Here is a 24,028-nt window from a genome sequence, read left to right on the forward strand (position 1 = left end):
GCACCTATAAAGGACACTGACTATTTGGCCTCTTTGGAACTCTGTGAGTTGCCTTGAATGCTTAAATATCATTGTATTTATTGTCAGACCTCTTTTAAAGCTGACACACTTTGTACTGCAAATTGGCAATCAACCAAATGTGACCTTTGCAGGTGTGTTTGGTAAATTTGATTTAGTTACTTCAAAGTAACAATCCTGTGGTGTTTCTGTTATTTTGTCCACCCCCTGTATGTTACAGTATACAAAGTATACTCAGCGAGTACCAATGACATCATGCAACTTCTAGTTTAAAATCTGATTAATTGGGAAACAAATTATTTTGTAACTATTTTGTTGATAGCAAGGAACATATTAAAATATGTAATGGTAAGTGTAGTCCACAGTTCACTTATTGTTGGTGCAGTCTTCTACACAACTTTTTGACTTTTTGTCCTGTAGGCGGCTAACCAGTAAACAAGCATATATTTTCGCAAATTTGTGATGAATTGCTATGCGTTGCCTTTGTTTTCTCTAAAAACATTCCTTTGTTTTTTCCCAAAAACGGGGCGCGGACTCGTTTGATGACGTACCGACGAAGAGCTGTATAATATAGCCTCACCCTGCTAAAAAGGCATTTTGCCACTAGAGGCCTCTATCCTACTCTATGACTCTGTTCGAAGGCGGAAGGCTTCGGTATGCTACTACTTCGTCAATGAATTTGGGAAAAGTTTGGCCGATTCTATTTCCACGGAGCTGCTTTTCAACGCTATAAACTTTATTCCAACCCGCGTCACAATGGTAAGTGTTTATTATTATGCAAACATTACATCTACGATGTTTCGAAATCTGTTGACTTTTACTATTGCGCATATTTATATTGCCTGGTGTTCACATGGACCTGACTTGTCACTGATTTCAAGCCTGGTCGGTTTTAGTTATTTTTGTGAAAGGCCTACAAACCCAGTTTGATGTTCAGGGGAAGTTTATAATTCAAATGTAAGACATTAAAATACATTTCTACATCATGTCATGCGGTGAATAGGATAGGATAAATACTTTAGGATGGGCCAAGAATGCAAAAAACATCTCAGGTGAGGGACGTGACAACTAACCTGTTTTGTGTTTTATTTCTTAGTCTCTGCCTGCGTATCAGTAAAGTTAATGAGAGTTCTAGTAAAGAGTAGTTTAAAATGTTCATTGTTTCTTGTCACATGTTAATGAAACCCAAACATGCTTCTTATTATATATGTTAAGAACATAATTCCCCTGTGTTTTTGCTTTTGGCCACACCGCCTATACAGGTCAGAAGTTACAGTAACATTGCCTATACTCTCAACCTGCTTTTTATAATATTTTATATAATTTACGTGTTTGTGTTCATAGATAAGGTAGAGGAAAGTAGTAATATGTATATACCACAAATATCCGCTGTATTACCCAAACTTTGGTTCCCAATACGTTCAGAGAAAGTTTAGGGAACGTTATGTGCCTTGTGTGAATATTGAAGGTAAATGAATTGTGTTTCTGGGTAAAGTGCTTTGTTTATATCATTTTGTATTATATTTGTACAGGGGAAAACGCAATAAGAGCCGCTGTATGGTATTTGGTGGTTGAAAAAAGAAGTGGTTGCAGTCCCCAGCCTTACAGGCACTGACTTAGATTGTGTTAGGGGCCTGAATTAGGACATGTTTAGGACAATGCTTAGTACCTGAATAGGATTTACTTTCTTTGTGTGGTTACACTACCTGTGTAACCTTGAAAACCTGGGATTGAGCTGAGGAGGTCTGTAGTGTGCCGAGAAACCAGACAGATGCATAGAGAGTATAGGACACTATAAGACAATATAAGACACCTTAAGATTCCTTACCATCTCCCCTGCGCTGAGTTCGGTCATCTGTAAAGTCTGACCTATATCATATCTAGACTGTAATAGTTTTTTTTTCTATTTCATGGGTTGGTTTCTCTCACATGATGTTGACCCAACAACAGCGCAGACGTTCCTCCTTGAGCAAACTGGCCGCCTATATGCCCTGGGTCACATGCATCTTGTGTATCTGTGTCCCAAATGGCACTGTATTCCCTGCAGCAGGGGTAGGCAACAACATTCTGCTGTGAAGGATTTATGTTGGAACCGATGGTTGAGGGCTGGAACATTATTATTATTATTATTATTATTATTATTATTATTATAATGGAATACAATTTGTACCGTGTGCCTTTCAACTAAGCTCAGAAACGTTTTCCATAACTTCAGTTTATGTTGCAACTATAACTTAATGTCTCTTATTTCACCTGTGGGATTGATTTCTTTACCAAATGAAAGGCTTATGTTTGCTACATTCCTAATGATTGTGCTCTTTAACCTCCTGTATGAAATGTAGTGCACTAGGTAGGAAACAGAGTGCCATTTGGAATACAACCTGGGCCTGTGTAGATGACGTCGTCCAGATGGGTGTGCAACACTTGCACTGATAAGGGTGTGTTTGCCGAACCAACACAGGTGTATCCACTAAATATTTGACTATTGAGTGATTTCTCACTGAAGTCATACCAAAAAAATAACTATTTTAAAGTAATCCTTTTTACATTCATTTTTCTCGATGGTTATGACACTGAGTGAAACTGGGTAACATTTGATCTTTAATATAGCCAAATGAGTACAGCGCATCCTTTTTTTTACTCTACGCAAAACGTCAATGATAACCACATTTTTGACAAACAATAAATGTAATGCTCTAAAAATACAATTCAGTAAACCATTTCATAAAAATGAGTCCCTTGAATGTGAACCTCTTCTGCATGTTGAGTGTTGATTCAAACAATGTCTTACAAAATGCATTTCAAGGAAATTTCAAGGAGATTTAATAGGTTAGTCAGAATGCAACCAGTTAATAAATAATGCTTTGATAAAATGTATGAATTACATTAAAGGTAAATGACATAAATGGAGAAAGTTAAAACAAAGGGTACAAATGGCTACCTAAAAATTTGCAAAATTGGGCTAGGTTATTGACAAGATTGTCAATCTTGGCCTTTACATGAAAGAGGCTGGGAAGCAAGTGGTATTTGCTGTGATTTGTTTGCTTAGTGCATTTATATTTTTTCTATATAGTATTTGGAATGTATAACATTTAAAACGGGCATGTTATTTTTTTTGTGTGTATTGATCTTATTCAGTAAAATCATCTTAGGCGAGAATTCAAAATACACCCCATGTTGGGATAGTTTACTTGCATTTTTGAGTTAACCATGCTAGAGTATACTGAGTTTGTTTTTATTGGGCCATTATACAATGATTATTTAGTAATAACTTTTCATTAGAAATCATGTACTTGATTTTGTCTTATCCAAAGTTTAATGTTGGAAGTGCATGGTATCTGTTTAAATAGTGTGAATTTATGCAAAAGTGCTCAAGCATTAGTGAAACTGTAAGATCCAGTTTCTAGTCATTATGCACAGATTGATTGTGAACATTTAACATTTGTCACCAACTGCTAATAATCGACAGGATGTGAAATGATACATGTACGAGGAGGGCTGTGATCTGATATGTTGCCTTCTATGCCAATTTCTATATATGAAATGGACCATATCTTTATCATAACAAGCATTCACTTTCGGAAACATTGATATGCAGCAAGCTTATCATGCTCAATAAATGAAAGTAGATACCCATGTCAACAATCCTTCTTCCAAATGAGAAATGTTGTGAAAAGTGATCAGTCTTTTTATTTCTGGGTTATGTGATGACTCACACTGACATTTGTGACTGCGTTCCTGTCAGACCTGTGAAAGTGTTGCTGGAAGCTTATAGTCCCACCTCTAAAGCTACACTACAAAGTTTGGCGAAAAACTCTAAATCTACTGGTCTGCATGTCAGAAAATGCTGTCATTATTTTCAGGAAAAGGCCCTGTATGAGTGACTCATGCCTGAAGAATTAGGGACAAAATAAAACGACTTGCAAGCCTTTTTAAGAAATTGTCATGACCACTAATAGAATGAAAGGCAGAACATTATTTTGATTGGATTATTCATGTGCTTTTTATCTATTTTCATAGTTTATACATTTACATTTACTTCAGTCATTTGTGAACCAAAGCTTTGGTGTAGAACATTGTTTTCAGCTGTAAGCATTCCTGGAGATCTGATGTGTAAAGCAAAAACTGTAAAGGCTGACCTGAATATCAAACTTTGATTGCAGCTCACACGGCTTTGTGGAGCTGGATTTGGGTGTAATTAGACCCTTACTATTGAAATACCATGTTATGGTACAACATATTATCCATGGGCTTAGCATTGTCCTAAAACCTGACGCCTGGAGGAGTCCATGATAGAACTGTTCCTAAATATGGGCGGGAACATGTGGTAATGCCTGGTCAATCTTTAAATCGGTCAAATACCTTTCTTGGGCAGAGCTCCATTGTTGCTGGCCGGGTTAGGGCTGTGGGTGCTGGCCCGGGTTAGGGCTGTGGGTGCTGGCCCGGGTTAGGGCTGTGGGTGCTGGCCCGGGTTAGGGCTGTGGGTGCTGGCCCGGGTTAGGGCTGTGGGTGCTGGCCCGGGTTAGGGCTGTGGGTGCTGGCCCGGGTTAGGGCTGTGGGTGCTGGCCCGGGTTAGGGCTGTGGGTGCTGGCCCGGGTTAGGGCTGTGGGTGCTGGCCCGGGTTAGGGCTGTGGGTGCTGGCCCGGGTTAGGGCTGTGGGTGCTGGCCCGGGTTAGGGCTGTGGGTGCAGCAGTACTTAAGGATGGCCTAGAAATCACTGATTGCAACAATCTTTGTGAATAGCGATCTTCTGGCTTAACAGATGTATGTTTTTGACTCCAGGTTTTCTTCCATTCTTCATTCTATGTTTCAAGCTAGCATACAGAATAACCCTGCAGAATACTTCTAGCCCGTTGCTTTTTTTATTTTTGCTGGACCGCGTAAGCGTTGCCAGCCAACAAGAGCGAATGTCTGTTACTGAGTGAGTGACTGACTGACGACCCCATGTTTAATAGCGTAGTGGTTAGAGATGCGGACTGCCAAGCAAGAGGACCGATGTTCAAGCCTCATAGTCAAAACATTGTGCATTAGGATTTGTTAAGCCATACTGTTCATAGATGCTATTTGTAGTGAACTTAATAAGGAACATTAGTCAGTTTTACACAATGCTTAATGGTGCCTAGCGAAATATCCAAAATTGGCATGTTAGTGTAATAAAAATATCTAATGTTGAGATGCTATAGCGACATTCCACATACTTATAGCTTTGTGCATAGTGGTTAAAGACACAGCCTTTGACATGGTAGAATCCAGGCCGAACTAGCAAGCAAGTTTATTTATATAGCACAATTCATACATCGAAGCAATTCAATGTGCATTACAAAGAAACGTATGTGTGTGAAAACAATAACATAAAAACAAATACTCAAATGAAAACATCAATTATAAAAAAATACAATAAGAAAACATATAAAGATTAAAAGTGGGAAGCTATAAGGCTAAACAGTGTGGTTAAGTTTAAGTGCTCAGTCATAGGCACGTGAGAAGAGAAGTGTTTTTAACCTGGATTTTAAAATGTATACGTTTGGGGCATGTCTAAGATCTCTGGTAATCTATTCCAGTTTTGTACAGCATAAGTGCTAAACGCAGCTTCTCCGTGTTTAGTTTGACCTCTGGGCTCTACTAGCTGACCTGTGTTCATGCATCTAAGAGCCCTGCTCGGTTTATATTCTGCAAACATATCAGAAATGTATTCTGGTCCTAAACCATTCAGAGATTTATAAACTAAAAGCACCAGTTTGAAATCTATTCTGCAACTGACTGGAAGCCAATGCAAAGATTTAAGAACCAGAGTGATGTGCTCTGTTCTCTTGGTCTTGGTTAACATTCTAGAAGTAGCATTCTGAATGAGCTGCAGTTGTTTTAGGCTTTTTCGGCAGTCCAGTAGATTTTTATCCACATTTTAAAATTTCCTGAATTCCCAAATCCTGTCTCTTTCAACACAGTTGCTCATATGGGGTATGTATACCATGCAAAAATGTGTGTCTAACCACTAGCAATAGACACGCAAAAAAATATCTTTGCATGCCCAAATTATGCTGTACACTACATGAAATGTACTGTTAATATCTATCGTCCCCTCAAGCTTTGAGCCACTTGTTAGCTAGTGGCACAGACAAGGCTCAATACTAGAGTCTGGTGGAGCTCATTCTGATAACAGTGAATAAATATTACACATAGTTATCATGAACAGGCATGTGGGAAAGCATTATTAAAATGCTACATTCCCCCAAAATTGTTGCTGGGCAGTGCTCTCTTCAAACTGCTTTGGCTTTACATACCTCCAAGACAAGCATGATAACATGAATTTGGAGGCATGGCTTTGCTGTGACCCTTTGCTCCAAGGTGTTTTAGGTAGAGTGGAGAAACATTTGTTTCCACACCAAAACACACACACACAGTATAAGTTATCCATATTTTTGTTTTCTGTAACTATTTTGTTTTTCAGATTTAGGTGTTTCTAGGAACCTACCTATAAGCCACACTGAAAGTTTGGGTACAGGTTTTTCTTTCATGGTAAAGAAATGTGGCTCTACACCAGTGAAAAAAGCTATTTTAGATTTAGGGAAATGTATTTTTAATGGGAATAGTGTTTCGGGTCCCAACAAAGATAGGACTTGGGGCTCTGCTCTGGACACAGGAAATGAAGTTGGCCTGAGTCCCATTAACAGAACAACTACCATTTAATCTAACTATAAGAGAAAAGGGGAGGGCGAGAGGGGCTGTCGTTTGTTTGTTATTCACGCACTCTGATACCAGTGCTCCAGTTTTGTCCTTTTATGAGAGATGTAGTGGGATTGTCCTGTGTATTTGTGGTAGATCACAATCATTGGGATTAATCCTCTGTTATGATTCATCCGGCAAAGTACACTGCTCCAAAAAAATGAAGGGAGCACGTAGTCATCACAGTATAACACCAAGTCCATTCAACTTAGGGATATCAATCTGTCCTGTTAGGACGCATGAGCGATTGTGAATCAATGTCGCCTGTTTTGGTGCAAATTAAAGTGACAACCAGTGCACTGGAGAGGCAACAGCAAGACAACCCCCAAAAAGGAAATGGTTTTGCAGGTGGTGGCCACAGACAATTGCTCGCCCCTTATCCTTCCTGACTGATTCTTCTCTAGTTTTACTAGTGTCCTTGTCATTACTGGTAGCATGAGGCGGTACCTGCAGTCCATTCAGGTTGCACAGGTAGTCCAGCTCTTCCAGGATAGCACATCAACATGTGCTGTCGCAAGAAGGTTCGCTGTGTCTCCCAGAACAGTCTCAAGAGCATCAAGGAGATACCAGGAGACGGGCCGTTACACAAGGAGAACTGGAGAGGGCCATAGAAAGGCATCAACCCTGCAGCAGGACTGGTATCTGCTCCTTTGTGCGAGGAGGAACAGGAGGAGCACTGCCAGAGCCCTCCAGCTGGCTACTGGTGTGCATGTTTCTGACAAAACTGTCAGAAACCGTCTCCATGAGGGTGGCATGAGGGTTTGATGTCCTCTAGTGGGACCTGTGCTCACAGCGCAGCACTGTGCAGTTCAATTGGCATTCACCAGAGAACACCAGAATTGGCAGGTCTGCAACTGGCACCCTGTTCTCTTCACAGATGAGAGCCGGTTCACACAGCACATGTGACAGACTTGAAAGAGTCTGGAGACGCTGTGGTGAACATTATGCTGCCTGCAACATCGTCCAGCATGACCGGTTTGGCGGCGGGTCATTGATGGTCTGGGGAGGCGTATCCTTGGAGGTTCGCACAGACCTCCAGATGCTAGCGAATGGTACCCTGACTGTTGTTAGGTACACTGGATGAAATCTTCAGACAACATCGCCAGACCTTACGCAGAAGCAGTGGGCCCTGGGTTCCTCCTGGTGCAGGACAATGCCTTGCCTCATGTGGCCAGAGTGTGTAGGCAGTTCCTGGATGGCTAAGGAATTGGTGCCATTGACTGGCTCTCACGTTCCCCAAGACCTGAATCCAATTGAGAACCTCTGGGACGTTCTAGATCATGCATGCAACGCTGCCAAGTAGCGCCACCGACTATCCAGGAGCTCACTGATGCCCTGATCCAGGTCTGGGAGGAGATCCCCCAGGACACTATCTGCTGTCTCATCAGGAGCATACCTAGACATTGTCGGGAGAACATACAAGCATGTGGGGGCCATACACATTATGATTTGCCTTGAGGAAATTCACACAATTTGGAACAGCCTGTGATTTCAATTATTTGCTTTGGTTTGTGGTGTGAGTTTGAATCCAGCCCTTTATTGGTTGGTGATTTTGGTTTCCATTGATTATGTCATTTTGTTCTCAACGAATTGCACAATGTACAGTAAAGATTTTGATCTTTGATATATTTGATTTGAAGTGGTCCCTTAATTTTTTTGAGCAGTGTATTTGCTGGTGTACTGTGGCAGACAGTAACTGGTGAGGATATGCTCGTCTTCTCATTTTCTATTTCATAACCATGTTTTTAAGTAGACCTATCAGCAGGATGCAGAATAGTCTGTGTATAACCTAACACCACATTATTCAGATCCATCTTCTGAAACCGTCATGCAATCATTGTAAAATGTTGGCAGAAAATTGCTTGATATTAACATCCCGGTGAAATTTGACTTCCCCAAATAACCCACATTAATGGCCGTGGACTGCCATGTTGGGCTCAACTAAAATGGAAACGGAACAACTGGCTCAGGGATTCAATACAGTAATCTCCAACACTGCTAATCTAGCCGTCTGTTTTCTCAGATGTGGAATAAAGCCACCGATATAACAATCCCCAGTCAGGTTTGTTTCTCTGACTGGAGCCCTGTCTATCAGTCTGTGGTCTGTGCTAATCAAACGGAAACCATGGGCGACGCTGACCTGGTTGAGGTTAATGATTAAGACGTTTTATGATAATGCTGCTGGTGGATAATGGTGTTACTGGCTGGTGGGATTCCTTGGCTGGCCCGGCCGACTCCCGTTTTTCCCCTCTTTCTGCATTGTGGCCTCAGTGGATGAACAAAGCACGGAGGACAATGCTCCCAGGCGGTTTTTGACAGGGTGGCGGTCAGTCCTTTTTAACTCTAGCCGCCACTCCTGTCATTGTTGCCTGCGGAGGTCTTGTGTGAAGGTGGCACTGCTTAATTAACATGCTGCAGATGGCTGGGTTAGTGTTCAGAGGTTTTCACTAGAAGCTGAGTGTCATGTGTCTTCAGGCTCCCTTTCATCTAGCCGAAGGTCTAAAGGAATGAACCGAGCTTTACTGTGCAGTTTTGGGTTGGGCCCAAGCAAAGCGCTTGAGATGCATGTATTGCAATTAGAGGTATGCTCAAAGTAATTAGTGTGTATATTACCAAAATCCGTTAGTTGCCTTAATATGTTATAGTTGTACTTTTAGTCATGAATAGTTAAATCTGTGCATCAGGATTTGGGCCTTAGTCTTAAACCAGCCTAACATTTGACCTCTGCTCTACCGGTCCGTCTGAGTATGTCTAGTTAAGTGACTGCTGAATAGATTTCGAAAGCCTGAAGATACAGTAGGTTGGCTGCAATGATTTGTTTGTCCCCGTGTGAGACCCCCTCCCCCGTTCTTGTCCCTGTAACAGCATGTTCAGCATACAAAGTGTTCTAGTGAGCAGGAACACAATGGGGAAGGCTAACAACCGGAGAGAACCGTTTATTACACTCCTTTTACCTTGTCATTATAATGCTCATTTCTGCAACCCTGATTACCGGGAGTGTCTGAATCAGGCTACCTGATGATAGATGTCCCTAATTGGCAGTCAGAATAAATGTTCTACCTCACTGAACATGCTGGTAAGCCTGTTTGTTGAAGTTTGGCGTACAAAATGTGAATTGTGAACAGCTTCTTAATAGCATAACACTTTTTGTGGCTCCTATCTCACTTTTCTTTTGCTACAGACAGCGTGCCCCTCAGTGGCGGATGGTACTTACATCTGTAACCATGACGTCTGTGTTTACCTGTCCTAGTAATTAAAGGATTTATCCCTTAACCAGGTTATTTAATCTGCAGATGCTTATTTTTATAAAAAATTTGGTTGATTTAAGACGCTGCTGTTTGTCTTTTCAATTAGTATTTTTTTGTGTACACAACCTACTTGTTTGAATGAAATCTGAGGGGTGTGGGAAGCATTCAAGTCTGCATTTTGATACCAGAACTGCTTTTGAGTGCAGTAAAATATTTCTGCAGCGGCGTACATTGCAGCAGTTTTGCCTGGGTTTTACAGAGTAGATAACAAAATGTTCTCCTTGTCACGCAACAGTTTGCTTCACAAACCGACATTTATGTCCACGTCACCATTTCCCTGTCAACTAAATCAGGTACTTCCATTGTATATCTTGTTTTAAGGTAAGCATTCATGTGTGCCGCTAAATATAAAATGTAGAAACCTCCGGCTCTCTCTCTCTCCTTTAACTCACCGCTGTGTCACTCATACCGTTGGGTTGATGTTGACAAAATAAGTGAGCAATAACACCTTATCAATTAGTATTACTCTCTGTCTCTTCCTAGAACTTTGTTGAACTTGACACAATTAATATATCGTTACCTTTTTTTGTGCTTTATATAACCTCTGCAGAATGCATATCTTTTTTGCGCTGTCACTCTCTTAACTAGGACTCGGATTGAGGACTTCGTCCAAATTCCCAGTATTGTGCACTACTTTGGATGAAGCCTTCTTGCTAGTGCTCTATTGAAAAAACTATTGCTATTTAAGGCGCTGCTTTTGTGCTCACCTCCGGTCCATTCCCTTTTACTAGGGGATGGAGAGTCAACATGACTGATTTATAGGCTGTGGTGAAAATATCCACTCTGGCCAAGACCGGAGGAGAGTCCGGGAACCTAAAAGTGTGAAAAGCCCATTGTGTTTTAGTGATCCATCCTGGCTTTTCTCAGTTTTATCTTCTGACCTCCGGCCTATCCACTCTGTCCTCTCTGGCATTCTTTTGAAAAAGTTCAAAGGTTATCATGTATAGGAGGCGAGGGGAGTCAATTCCATACAGCGCACTTTAGTGCATGTTATCTCTCTGGTACCGTCAAGCAAAGTTGGTTTAAGGTGAAAAGAAATTAGTAACCTAATAAATGATCAGTTGTGCAATATGTTTTATTGATGCAACAATATGTAGTGTGTTGTTTAAACATGTTTCTGTTTTGTGGAAACTGGAGCTCTTTCATAGGGGATGTGGCAATTTTTTAAACTTTTGTGCTGGGATACAGATGGGTTGCTTTTTTAAGTGGGCTGTTGTGGTATGGTGTACACTTCCATTAGCCTCAAAATTACTTGACATCTTCTCAATCACTATCGTTTATGGAATGAGGACACTCACTCTCTGTCCCTTTGTCTTGGGTCTGCCTGTCTGGTTGAGTGCTTCCGCAGAGTCAGTTCTTGGAGCCTCCTGAGACTGAGAACAGTCTGATCTTCTTTTAGATTTATTCCAGATTCATCCCAATTTAATGTCGGGGAAGGCAGTTTGTTTGGATTGTAGCGGAAACATACTTCTAAGCTCTACCCTGTTCCACAGATAGCTTTACAAAAATGCCAAAAGAGCTGCTGATACTATGATAAGCATTGTGTCACATCTTTCCTAAATAAAGTGCAGTCTTTGGATTTGATCCCAGTTAGTCTGACATGCTGTTGAGTCCTAATACTATTTATTCAGCCTCGGAGACTGTTCTTGTCAAGTCTGACAGTACTGGAGTGGGGTTTTGAGGGTCCACTACATGTTATTGCTTCCCCAGCACCTTGACACTTCTATGCCATCCCACTGTCGTCCCAGCTGGGATAACACCTTTCCACTGTAAAATTACAAAATTACCTGGAAAGTTTAAGTGCAGATTTCCTTTTAGGACCCATTCGGGTATGATAGCACTCCAGTATCTCCCGCAACTTCTAAAATCACAAGGTATATTCACACTCAACAGTGTCCAGGAACAGAATTTACACCTGGTTCTGTCCTTTTAAATCATTAAATCAATCAAAGTGTTACAATCATTCAGAAGCCTGACAAGCACCCTTTGTTTAATGTTCGCGTCTGCAAGGTAGTCTATTCCTGGTTCTTTGTTCAGTAGTTTATGCGGTTGGCATTATCAAATGCTCTTAATCCCAGTCCCTTGACAAAGAGAACGGGCACAGGAAGGTGACCTGAATCGGCTCTCCAACGATGCGGGACGACGCCCTGGGTTACACTGCTTTGAAACAATATCACAATGGGGAATGGAGGTATTTGCGTCAGTCAGTGTGCATTGGTAGTCAGCTATCCTAATACCCCTGGTAGCTAGCTGCTTAGGATGTCAGAAGAGAAGGTCAGAGAGCGATTACATGTGTGGGGCAGCAGGAGGCCAAGGTATTCGGTTGCCACTCTAGACAGTGTTCAGAATGCTAGCCTTAATTGACTCTGTCTGTGTCAAAACGGCACCCTATTTTCTGTATACTGCATTCATTTCTTCAGCTAGGATTCTGCTGGCTGGATTGTAATGAAGCTCAATGTTTTGCTTCTTGTTTGTTTTTGATTTTTTTGACTCTGAACTGAACTCAAAAGTAAGTTTAGCAGAATAGGATCCCATTGTTTGTTCAGGTAGTAGTTTTGTCTTCCCAGAAGTTGTGGCATGGGTTAATCTCATTGAGAAAAAGTTGTTTATTCGGGATGGACCTGTAGTAAGTATGATACTGTACTAACCCCATGAGCCTGGCCCATAACTGCACTGCCCATAGCCTGTGTTCTCTTTAAATTAATGCTATGGAATTTTGTTTCTAAAAGTGAGAAGTTATAGGCTAAAAGGAAATGAAAAAGTCATAGTAGAGTTCCTAGAGTCCAGGTCCTTTTGAAGCTAAACACACATTGGGGGGCATTTCTTTTCCTTATAAATGGCAATTTTATATTTTTGCTTTCCCAATACACAAATGTAATTTCCAATTGGAGACTTTCATGTAGGCCTACATTCCTCCCAGTGGCATGCTAGAGTTTTAGTGAAATAATTTGTCTCAGGATATCCTCCTTCTAAGAACCTATTTTTGGTCGCTAAACACTTGTTGTTCATTAGGGGACACTGTTGCAATTTGTTTTGCCACCGTACATGGAGACCAGCATTTAGAAGTTTAGAAAATACCTGCCATATTTCTGTTTCCTCTTGTTTCTGCTGAACACATCCCTGGTGTTTGAGTGCGTGTCACAAAGGACTGAAGACGGTTTCCATATGGCCCGTGAGGAAGGTACTGGGACATCCTTAGTTTGCCTTGAAAGGGTTAGCCGGTCTGAAGTGGAATGGGTTGGTATGGAGGGTGTGTGGTCTGGGACCTAAATATATCCTTTTTACTCGTTTTGTCTTGAGGGAGTTTGATGTTGATAGACATGATAACAGCGGGACAGTGTTTGTTCTGACACAGCTGCTTAACACCAACAAGAAACAGGCATCATACTGTTGAAAAAAGACTCCACAGACTTTCCTTGTAGGGGACATGCTAAACTCCAGCTGTTCTGTTCTCTTATGTCCTTGACCTCCAGCTCTTGTCCAGGTGTTTGCCGTGGTCCCTGTTGCTAAGCTATGTGTTTATCTGTGTGCGTGTGCTCTGGGTGGTTGGTTTGGCTTCCTTTCAGACTTCAGACAGCCATGCAGCAGTTAACTGTTTTGCAATATCACCAGTGTAATATTCATAGGGAGGGTATGACTGAAGGCGCAACACACCCTTCCACGTCATAATCGCCTTTGCTCAAGGCAAGGTTTGCACCACCATCACCCCCCACCCCCCCCCAAACATAGCGTACTGCTCCCAGAGGTCTCTTGTCCAAAGTAGGGTGCAATTCGGGACATATTCATGGTGCTAGCTATAGTGAGTAGTAGGCGTTGTGTAACTGGCTGAGGGGCTATGCCTGCTTATTGACATGTTCAGTATGAAAGCCTTCACTCACATGCCTATGTCTTTCCCTGTTCCCTTGTGAACTGAATAGGGAATTGGGTAGCATTTGGGATCCCAACACTGGGACGGACATTAATCAGCAAATGTCTTCATGAAGTTCCCTGTAAATGTCTTTGTAACTGCCTAGCCTATCCATGTGTGGAACTGAACGGATGTTTGTACAGTACAGTCCAGAAGGTACTTTAGCCAGGCCTTATTATGACATCCACAGCTGTGCTGTTCTGTTGAGTAGTGGAGCCAGCCAGAGAGGCCCTGAGGCCTGGTACTGACAGTTGGTCTCTCGCTCACACACCTCTTCATGTCCCCGTGAAAAGAAGACCCCACGAAATACATTAGTTGTATAAGAGGTGGAACAGGGATGGCCTTCTGCCTGCAACCATTTAAGGCAGAGTAATTAGCCCAGATCGTTGCTGTAAATTACCATGTCTGTTCAGTCAACTTGTCAGATTAAGGGCTTCCGTCTTGTCTAATCACATCCCTCTGCTCTGCAGGTGGTTATTCCCTGGCTGTAGCGACGGAGGGGATCCGGGAGAGGATCCAGGAGGGGACCATGGAGCAGCTGGAGACCCCTGTGAGCCCCGGCAGAGATGACGTATGGAGGCCTGCGAATATGAAGCGGATGGCCTGGGCCCATAGCAAAGAATCCTGGCAGGGTCCTTCTGATAGCGAGGAGGCTAAGGTCCAGGAGGGGTGCGGTGAAGAGGCCACCATGGAGAAGACTGCCCCAACTGAGACAGGTACTTTGGGATACGCTTCAGGTGAAGATGTTGGGGTGTAATGATTAATCTCCGAACGGCAATCTTAATAATAAATAGAAAATAAACCGGGAGTGTGTAAAACTTTTTGACCACCAGGCTAAAGATATTTTACAAAGGGACACTTGAATGTTACATTACGTTGATAGAAACACCAAATTGTATTTGGCTTTGAATTTATTTTTTCTGTCAGGACGCATCCCTAACAAGATTGCAAGCTGGCTCAAGGAATGCAGGTAAAGTAGTGTTTTTGTTATGAAAGCAACATTTACATGGGAACTGAAAGCCGTCTGTATATCAGCATAGCTGGTGCCTCAGACCTGTATTTAGATATAATTTGAATAAGGACTTGTGGTGAAGTGACTGGATGGGTAGCTTTGGAAATTCATTGTTTGGCGTGACATGACTAATGGTGTATTGACAAGAGGGATAGCTATTGGGTACTCGCTACATCTTGGGAAGCTTATATTCGGTTGCCCTTTTTAGCGTGTAGGATCCACAGAAATGTCTGACAGGTTTAATTGCTCCTGGAAGAAATATTCCTTGTTTAGCCTAGGTCATGTTCATTACTAGCTATATGAACTACGTTTTCGTATTGATTTCCTTGTGTCTTTAAGCAAATGTAAAGCATTCCTGGTGGATGTTTAGCTTGTTGAAAAATGTGCTTGCTTTTGATGGACGGTTGTGTGCTTGATTCTTGAAGTGTTTGTGTTGTGCATGGTATAATTTATTATTGAATAGAAAGTACATTTGCAAAACATGTCAATGGGGCACACTGCAAAAGACGTTTTCTGTCATTTAAGTAAAAGTACTTTCAGAAAAGAATTAGTATAGAATGTTGTGCAGAAAAACTGAAATTTGATTCCAATTCCAGACAGACCTTTTAGTGATTTAGTCTTATTTCTATACATGTTGAATCCATTAAACATTGGTAAAGCCCTTGGCAGAGAATGGCAACCGTGAATTGTTTATTTATTTATTTGTACGCTAGTTATACCCAGCTCTCCATGTAAGCCATGTTGTATTTGCTTTGTGATAGGCATGTGCTTTATGCTGCTAGCTGTGACTTTGGAAATCCTTAGTTTTTCCATTAGTCCAGGGTCTAGGTTATCAGCGACAACTGTGGTCTAGCTGTGTTAATTAAACAAATGTTGCCATGAAAAGCAAGTATTCTGCATGGTTGGAAATTTCACAAAACCCTACGTACACGAGAAAGTATGACGTCGAGCAGAAGAGGATAAACCGTAAATTGCATGATGATGGTTGTTTTGCATATTGTCACGAATGGGCGATGTCTAGAATGACACGTCGTCCGATCAACCTATCCTGTCATCACTGACACAGGTGGAGTTCAGTGTGTGTGTAGGTGTGATGTGCGAAATGGAGTGGTCAGTTTGCTGGAAGAGAGCAATATAAAGGACTGCAATTACACACATTTGTAAATATATGATTTAAATTGCCCCAGAAAGTCACAAAATAATATTTGGGGGCTTTTTTTTTATTTAGCTCTGTAGATTGATGTTGGTAGCGTTTAGCATTTTCTTGTAGCCTACACAAACACTCATCAGTTATATTACTCTAAATAGAAGTTTAGTAGGCATAGCGTTATCCAGGTTATTGATATTTCTGCCTTTTTGATCTTCTGTGTAAGCATTGTCATTTCTCCTACTAGGCTACTTTCCATCAGTTTCATATTGAGGGCGTGAACAAATTTGCACATTAGCTTTATCTGTGTCGGTGCTTTCCAATATCCTGCTTTTTTAGTGGTTGACTGTCTGGAATGGCTGACTATTGGGAAAGCACCACTTCTTCAGCTTAAAGCTGTTGACTGACATGCATCTCCTTTTTTAGTTCCCGCTTATTTAAATTAGGCTGCTGCTTGCAGGAACATATGCCCTGTAATAAATAGACATTTGGATCATATTACAAATATTTGTTTAAGTTTAACTTATCATAGTAGTTTACTACAACTACAGTTACAACTACAGCCTATTGGCCAGAAAATGTTGGACCTTATGGTTTGGAAGGATGTTTCAGACTGCATTTTATTTCTATTTTTACCAAACATGTTGTCAAAAAGCCTAAAGCAGAGATGAATAAACGGTTTTGTTTAAACATCCAATTCAATTAGTCCAGTAAAACTTATTTTTTGCTTTAGTGATTTATTTTGTGTTTTATTACCTTCCACAGGTCTATGCCTTGACACATGGAAAGTTCATGGGTTATTGTTTTGCTCTGACCTTACATAAACAGGAGTGTGCCTCTCTACTGTAAATCATATGCAGTCAATTGCTCCAGCTGGACTCCGAGGTTTTAGAGACGTCTCAAGGAGGATCCAAGGACAGGCTGCATCTGAGCTCGATTTGGAGTGTCATGGCAAAGGGTCCAAATACTTTTCTTGTGCTTCATGGCTTGGTTTTGGTGTTACATGCACTGTGAGGTGTGGGACCTTTATATAGACATAGGGTGCATATAAGTTCATTTGGAGTGTCATGGCAGAAGGTCTGGAAACGTATGTACTTGAGATTTCCATTTGATTTATTTTCAATAAATCGCCCCAAATTTCTAAAAACATGTTTTTTGCTGTGTCACTATGGGAGATGGCCAAAAAAATAAGTACTTAATTATAATGTGGAGAAAGTGATTGGGGTCTGAATGCTTTCTGAAGACCCTGCACCTTCTTTTGATGGCTGATCAAGAAAGAGAAGGCTCTGCCTAGCCAAACAAGGCACATTAAAACTGAACAGGGATTGGTAAGCCAAAGGGAAATGAAGATTTGAATTCAATAAGACAGCTGTCTGTTGGGGCGCTGCAAACGAACTCGTTATCATCTGACGTTGGTGATGTGAAAGGGGCAGAAACCCATCAGGCCCCACCTGACAACGTGCACTGCTTGTTTTTTAACTCTCTGCTATTTTTACATTCAACGTTGATCTCTTGTATTATGTTAACATATAGTCTGTAGCACACTGGCTGCCGACCGTTTGGCATGTTGCCCTGCTGTGTGCTCACCAAGCTGCGTGGTTGTCCTGTCAGACCTGCGGTGTGAGTCGAGTTCAAACGTGCCGAAACTGGCTTCGTGATGTTGTCGCCATTGACACAGTTTATAGACTAACCCTGATGTACAATTCTGAAATGTTGGTGTCACGTGGTAGGTCAGCAAACAGGCATTCCATGGAGTTAGATGGGACGTTAGATTTGTTGAGTTGGTCTGACCTGCTGTAGAAGTACTGCTTGGTGAGATGGGATTGCATCAGAACCTATGATCTTGTTCTGGGAAAGGACCATGTGGAGTTGTTTGATTTATGGACAGAGTGGTGAGGTACTGTAGGTAGCAAAGCAGCGGACTGAACAGGGTTAGGCATGTTGAGTCATGTCTGTTGCTATTATAAGCCCTGATAATATCGTTGAGATTGACATACCCTTTTTTTTTTCCTTCACAAAATACTCCAGAATACTGCAGCCATGTAACTAGTGATATTACTCTTATTCTAGGAGTTAAATTGCTGTTCTGTATGTGTGAACAATCTGACTGGTGAATTTGCCTTCCTGTGACTCTGACCAGTTTCTGTCTGGTATTGGTGACCGGTGTGTGATTATATGTGTATGCTGTAGGGGAACAGAATGTCTTTGTGTTGTAGACAATGTGATGTTTCTAACAGTATGTGTCTTTTCTCAGGACTCCTCTTGGGGCCTCCCTGGATGAACAGAGCAACCCTCAGTCAAAGGGTGAGCTGGCTTTCTCTACTGTAATACCGTATTTTAATACTGCAACTCAAATACAAATCATTTCTTCCTCTATTAGTGAATTGTGTAATAATTGTGTAGTAAGCGAAGTATTTTTTTAAAGATTATTCTGCAGCCACTGATTCACCACACCCCACCTTCTAGCCCTAGTGAACTTTGGAGCATACTGTAGGCTGCTTTCTTTTTTTTTTTTTTTTTTTACATACACCCACCCACACACACACACACACACACACACACACACACACACACACACACCAGTTACCAGTTTGTAGCTTTCACAAACTCTGTGGCTCACTTATTGTCCTTTTAAATCTGAGTAGGAAACAGTCAGATGTGATACAATTGACCAGCTGAAGGGGAAAAAATAAATTTGATTTCTTGTATATACTTGAACGTTTTCTGGGAATGTGAAACCACATGAGCAACGGTTGGCCTTTGATCAATGGCTACCTACAGTAGGTAAGACATACCAATCAACCTGCTGTGAACATAGTTGACTGTAAATATTTGTCCTAACCAACTGTAAACCTTTGTCATGGTTTGAAGCGTCTGTCTGCAGTACGCTTGTCTGCATGTGCTCTGTGAGCCATGCTCCTTCTTTTGTTCCAGGCTTGTTCATGTGTATGATTTTTTTTTTTTTTTTATGTGAATGGTTATTTAGTCTACTGTTGGGGACAAGTACTGTCTGTTCTTAATGACAGGTGTTTTCTCGACAGGTGCCGTGAAGAATGGATGTAGCTTTGAAGACGACTTGTCTCTGGGAGCTGAGGGTGAGTAACTAGGTGCTTGTGGGATCCATGTGTATATGTGGGAACTAAATATCCCAGAAAAGATGGAAATATAGGTGCTGAAAGTTTTCTTTGGGGCAGCGCTGACTAGGTTAAATGCAGTTTTTGGCATATGTTTTAGGGGAAAGCGTGTTATTGGCTATAGTCATGAAATGGGATTACTTTTAAGTCTAGGCATTACTGGTTATGTTGAAGTGTCTGGGCTATGTTAAGCTATGTTAAGTTTAGGTGTAAACGTTAGGTTATTGAGGATAAGGTTAGGGCTAAGGAATAGGGAACGTTGTGTGTCTCACCAGCGTAATAGGTCCTAGGACCCTGCTACTGCTACACTTATATAGCTAATGAGCCACCTGGAAAGACTGTGGCCCCTAACGTCTGACAGCGACTGGATTGGTCTTAGTGGTTGTTTCTTGGGGGTGTTTAGGTCTTTTGGTTTCTACTAAAGCTGCCTTCACTAGTGCCATGGGAGAACTCCTTGCTGTTACTGTTCGTAACACGCAGACACTGAGTGCAAGAGGACACACACACCACCCATGCACAGGTTTCCCTGTTCAAAAGCTGAGCAGAACGGTTTGTGTGATCTGATCAAACCGTGTATCTGCCTCTTATTTCGCTCACCGTTTGGTGAAGGAATGAAAGGAGGGTGGATGAATGAGTTGTGACTCAGTATTCCGTTTTAAAGCGCTCCCCTCATCTGGACGTGCATTCAGTCCTCTGTCCGTTCCCTTTATTGTCCTCTGGCTCTATAGATGTTCTCTACTTCCCCACTAGAACCATAGGGAAACCCAGAGTATTTCAGAATATCCAGTCCAGTCACACTGTCCTTGGTGCCAAAGGTCTGCACAGGTATTGTATTTTATAGGCTTAGTAACAACTCCCCCGCCTTGCAACCCAGCTGGCTTACATAACTAAAACAGTTGACACGAGCTATGGCAAGTATCCTCTAGTTGATCCACATTTCAGACAGGTTATAACCAACTTCCTGAAGTCAGTCAGTAACTAAAAGGGAACCTGGCAACACACGTTCCACATGTTGGACATTATTTGTATTTTGCACAGCCTTTTTTGTTCATCTTTGTCAACAATGCTAATGATTTTAGAGGGGACTAAATAAAATAAAAAATATTTATGTATGGAAATTTCAATTTGCAGTTGTTGCTGTTTGTGAAATTCGACTTGCACGACAGACCAGACGCCGTGCAGTATCTGTTTGCTTTAGGCTGCGTTATGTGCCGGATGAGTTATTTTTTTGTACTATACACTTGCTATGACTGCTCCAGGTAACCCAGCCAGCTGAAGAACCTAAAACCCAGGAGTGGTCGCTTAAACCACATTGTCAGAATTCCTCACTGACTCAGTGTGCTAGGTCACTAGTCATGACTGCTGTGTTTGTGTTCAGCAATACCACCACTTGCCTCTGGGGTTTGCTCCTGTTAAGGTCTGCTCTGGCTACTTAAGGTCTGCTCTGGCTACTTAAGGTCTGCTCTGGCTACTTTTAACAGGCCAACATGCAACCTGTGGGTCCAGAGTGGGGCTGCGTTATTATCCAGGTCTTTGCAGATGATGAACCAGTCAGGCTTGTTGACTTTGAGGAAGGCAACATAACATGTACTCTGCTGTCTGTCTCAACCAGGACCAGATGTTAACAAATATGTTAAGCAGTTGTTCCAGGAGCCTGGAGTCCCATATGGCAGACATTTGCAGTTTCTTGGGCCTATACTGTTGATCCATCAAGCCAAGCAAGCTCAAATGATCCTTGCAGTATTCAACATAATTTTGAGTAGTATTTGAAGCCAGGAGACAAAGATGGACGTCCCCTTTTTGCATTATTTTTGTTAGTTATGTAGCCCATTAGACTAGGATTCAGACTTGCTCCTCGGGTACAGTTTTACTGTGTCTTAAACTTTGTTCTGTGGTTGGTTGTCATTGTGGTTGACTGGAAAACCCTGTTGTCCTTGACCACGTGCTTGACTGAAGTCACCAAGATTTCTAAATCTTAGGTTCGACGGGCGACGTTTTGTCAGTGGAAAACTCCGTAAACTCGACCAATGGGCTTATAAGAGACGCTGGTGTATCAGGTTTTACTGTACAGAGCCAGCTTACCCGAAACACTGAGCAGCATACAAAGGTCCTGCATTCAACAACTTTCCTTCTCTTTTTCACTGTTTTTCTCCTCTGTGTTTAGCCAACCACCTTCGGCCCGACAGTGCCAAAGCGGAGACACCCTGGTAAGTGAGACTGAGACCCTCTTTTATCCTATTGGCCATTCATCACCCTCTCCCCACTCCTCATCCCCTCAGTCCAGTCTCATGCAGTGGTCCTAAGACCACTGGCTGTTGTCGTGTAACTGGCGGACTGGTCACGGCTTGCTCACTCTGCTCTCCAGCTATGGAATGCCTGCGAAGGACAAGAGGAGCCAGTTTCGACAGAAAGGCAGGAGCATGAACTCGACGGGCTCGGGGAAGAGCAGCACCGTGTCCAGGTGAGTCTTAGCCCGGTAACTAAGACACATCAGCGCCAGCACCGCGGAAGTTCTAGCAGCGGGTGTAATGAATTAGGCTTAACCCTGACAAAACAGAAGGTCGCCAAAAAGTGTACTCTCTGTTTTATGTATCCGTTTTGTGTCCGGCTTGTCTTTTGACTTAACATCGCCACATTTTTTCCATGTCTGCTGTCCTGCTTCGGTCCCTGTAATACTTAGTGCTTATGTTTTCTCATCAATCCAGTGTGTCTGAGTTGTTGGACCTGTATGAAGAGGACCCAGAGGAGATCCTGTACAATCTTGGGTTCGGACAGGAGGAGCCAGACATTGCGTATAAGATACCCTCGCGCTTCTTCAACAGCACCTCCTCCGCTAAGGGCATCGACATAAAGGTTTACCTGGGAGCGCAGCTACAGCGCATGGAGCTGGAGAACCCCAACTATGCCCTGACAAGTAAGTCTTCTCTCTCCTGTCACAACAAGAAAACCCAAATCGTATCGCTCTGCCATTAAATGGGTTCACAAAGCTGTGGCATGAGCGCACATGCAGACCAGTAGTGTGATTAATTACTGTGATGGGAAGATTGACTTGAATGACCTGTGGTGAGGAGTAGCAGTAGGTGGTGTAATGAATGATGGCGGTAGGAGTTAGGTGGTGGTACTGGATTAGTGATAGCCTTATGGTGGTAGGTGGTGTAATGAATGATGGCGGTAGGAGTTAGGGGGTGGTACTGGATTAGTGATAGCCTTATGGTGGTAGGTGGTGTAATGAATGATGGCGGTAGGGGTTAGGTGGTGGTACTAGATTAGTGATAGCCTCATGGTGGTAGGTGGTGTAATGAATGATGGCGGTAGGGGTTAGGTGGTGGTACTGGATTAGTGATAGCCTTATGGTGGTAGGTGGTGTAATGAATGATGGCGGTAGCAGTTAGGGGGTGGTACTGGATTAGTGATAGCCTCATGGTGGTAGGTGGTGTAATGAATGATGGCGGTAGGAGTTAGGGGGTGGTACTGGATTAGTGATAGCCTTATGGTGGTAGGTGGTGTAATGAATGATGGCGGTAGGGGTTAGGTGGTGGTACTGGATTAGTGATAGCCTCATGGTGGTAGGTGGTGTAATGAATGATGGCGGTAGGGGTTAGTGATATAATTGAGGACACACCATCCATCAATTGGTTCCGTTCCCACAGAGCCTCTGCATTTATGCATCTTGTTCTTCTCTTCTTCCTCTTGGCAGATTTAGCTGTCTGCCAAACAAGGGCACGTAGATCTGAGGGCCTGAGCTGGAAGCTGGAATGACTGAGGTCCCATTCTGACCCATTCCAGCACGGCTGGGTGAAAAGAGCCCCAGCACAAGGAAGCTTTTGTCTTGTGTTGGCCAAACAGTGCGGTGAGCGGAGAGGCATGGGTTGCTTCCCAAAAACTGCCATATTCTCTGTATAGGGCACTACTAATGACCGGAGTCCTATGAACCCAGATCAGAAGTAGTGCCCTATGTAGGGTGCCATTTTGGACACAAAGGCTAAGGTTGGAGAGGAGGACCTGATTTTGTTCTGTGCTCTGCTCACTTTGAGTCTGTCCACTCTGCCACAGCACCCACCGCACTATAAAGTGTGTGTGTGTGTGTGTGTGTGTCTGTGTGTGTCTGTGTGTGTGTGAGACAGACAAAGCAGCTGCTAGCCCTGCTGCAAACAGGCCAGCCAGAATGCTGTAACAGGCCCTATTGTCTGTAAACAGCTGGACTAAGGCCCAGTAAGCAATGCTGTGCTGCAGCAGTAATCAAGAGTTTCATCTAGATCTAATCTATATTGGTATGTTAGGGAGGCATGAGTGTCTTTGTCCCATCACCCCCTTAGAAGTTTTGGCTTGTTTACATTACGAGAGAGTGCCTAAAACAGAAAATGGACTTCTCTAATTTAGCACAATCATTTCCATAGCGTTTGAACTTACACCAGCATGTTCGAGACGTGCCACGTGGGAAAATGTAGTGATATGCATGCACGCTGCACTGAAAACTTTATACAGAGCCAATAGAATTGTCTTCACACTTGTCTTCATCTCTGGGAGGGCTCTTTCGAAAATGTGACGCACGCTACCTTGGAACATCTCAAGCTATTGACTTCTTCGAGTTTACACATTAAAATAATCTAGCGTCTCGAGTCTTGTTCGATATTTCTCAGAAAATGTAGCATAATGTCAACAAGCCCTTGTTGTTGAGCTGTACCCTTTTTTGTGTGTGTGTGTGTGTGTAATAGACAGTTGTAAGAACAGACTCTTATATACAGAAATAACTGGGAGAAATCCGGGTTACTTTTCTCA

The 24,028-nt window shown here is 42.4% G+C and overlaps 1 protein-coding gene across 2 annotated transcripts in view; it reads left to right on the forward strand.

Annotated features, from left to right (window-relative positions):
* Nucleotides 1–627: 627 nt before the first annotated feature.
* The window catches only part of itprid2 (ITPR interacting domain containing 2), a 35,139-nt gene continuing 11,738 nt past the window's right edge, over nucleotides 628–24,028 (forward strand). Inside the window, exons 1-8 of one of the 2 annotated variants that reach the window (XM_010880100.5) lie at nucleotides 628–777; nucleotides 14,427–14,672; nucleotides 14,884–14,926; nucleotides 18,370–18,419; nucleotides 19,157–19,210; nucleotides 21,414–21,456; nucleotides 21,615–21,710; nucleotides 21,955–22,163. In XM_010880100.5, the coding sequence (XP_010878402.3) occupies nucleotides 14,486–14,672; nucleotides 14,884–14,926; nucleotides 18,370–18,419; nucleotides 19,157–19,210; nucleotides 21,414–21,456; nucleotides 21,615–21,710; nucleotides 21,955–22,163 (682 nt within the window). In that variant the 5' untranslated portion in view covers nucleotides 628–777; nucleotides 14,427–14,485. Of the gene's footprint in view, nucleotides 778–14,426; nucleotides 14,673–14,883; nucleotides 14,927–18,369; nucleotides 18,420–18,666; nucleotides 18,900–19,156; nucleotides 19,211–21,413; nucleotides 21,457–21,614; nucleotides 21,711–21,954; nucleotides 22,164–24,028 lie in introns of those variants that run through there. The other variant, XM_010880101.5, reaches the window with a different exon arrangement.

Source organism: Esox lucius, chromosome 16 (assembly GCF_011004845.1).
Source record: "Esox lucius isolate fEsoLuc1 chromosome 16, fEsoLuc1.pri, whole genome shotgun sequence".
Lineage (NCBI taxonomy): Eukaryota > Metazoa > Chordata > Actinopteri > Esociformes > Esocidae > Esox > Esox lucius.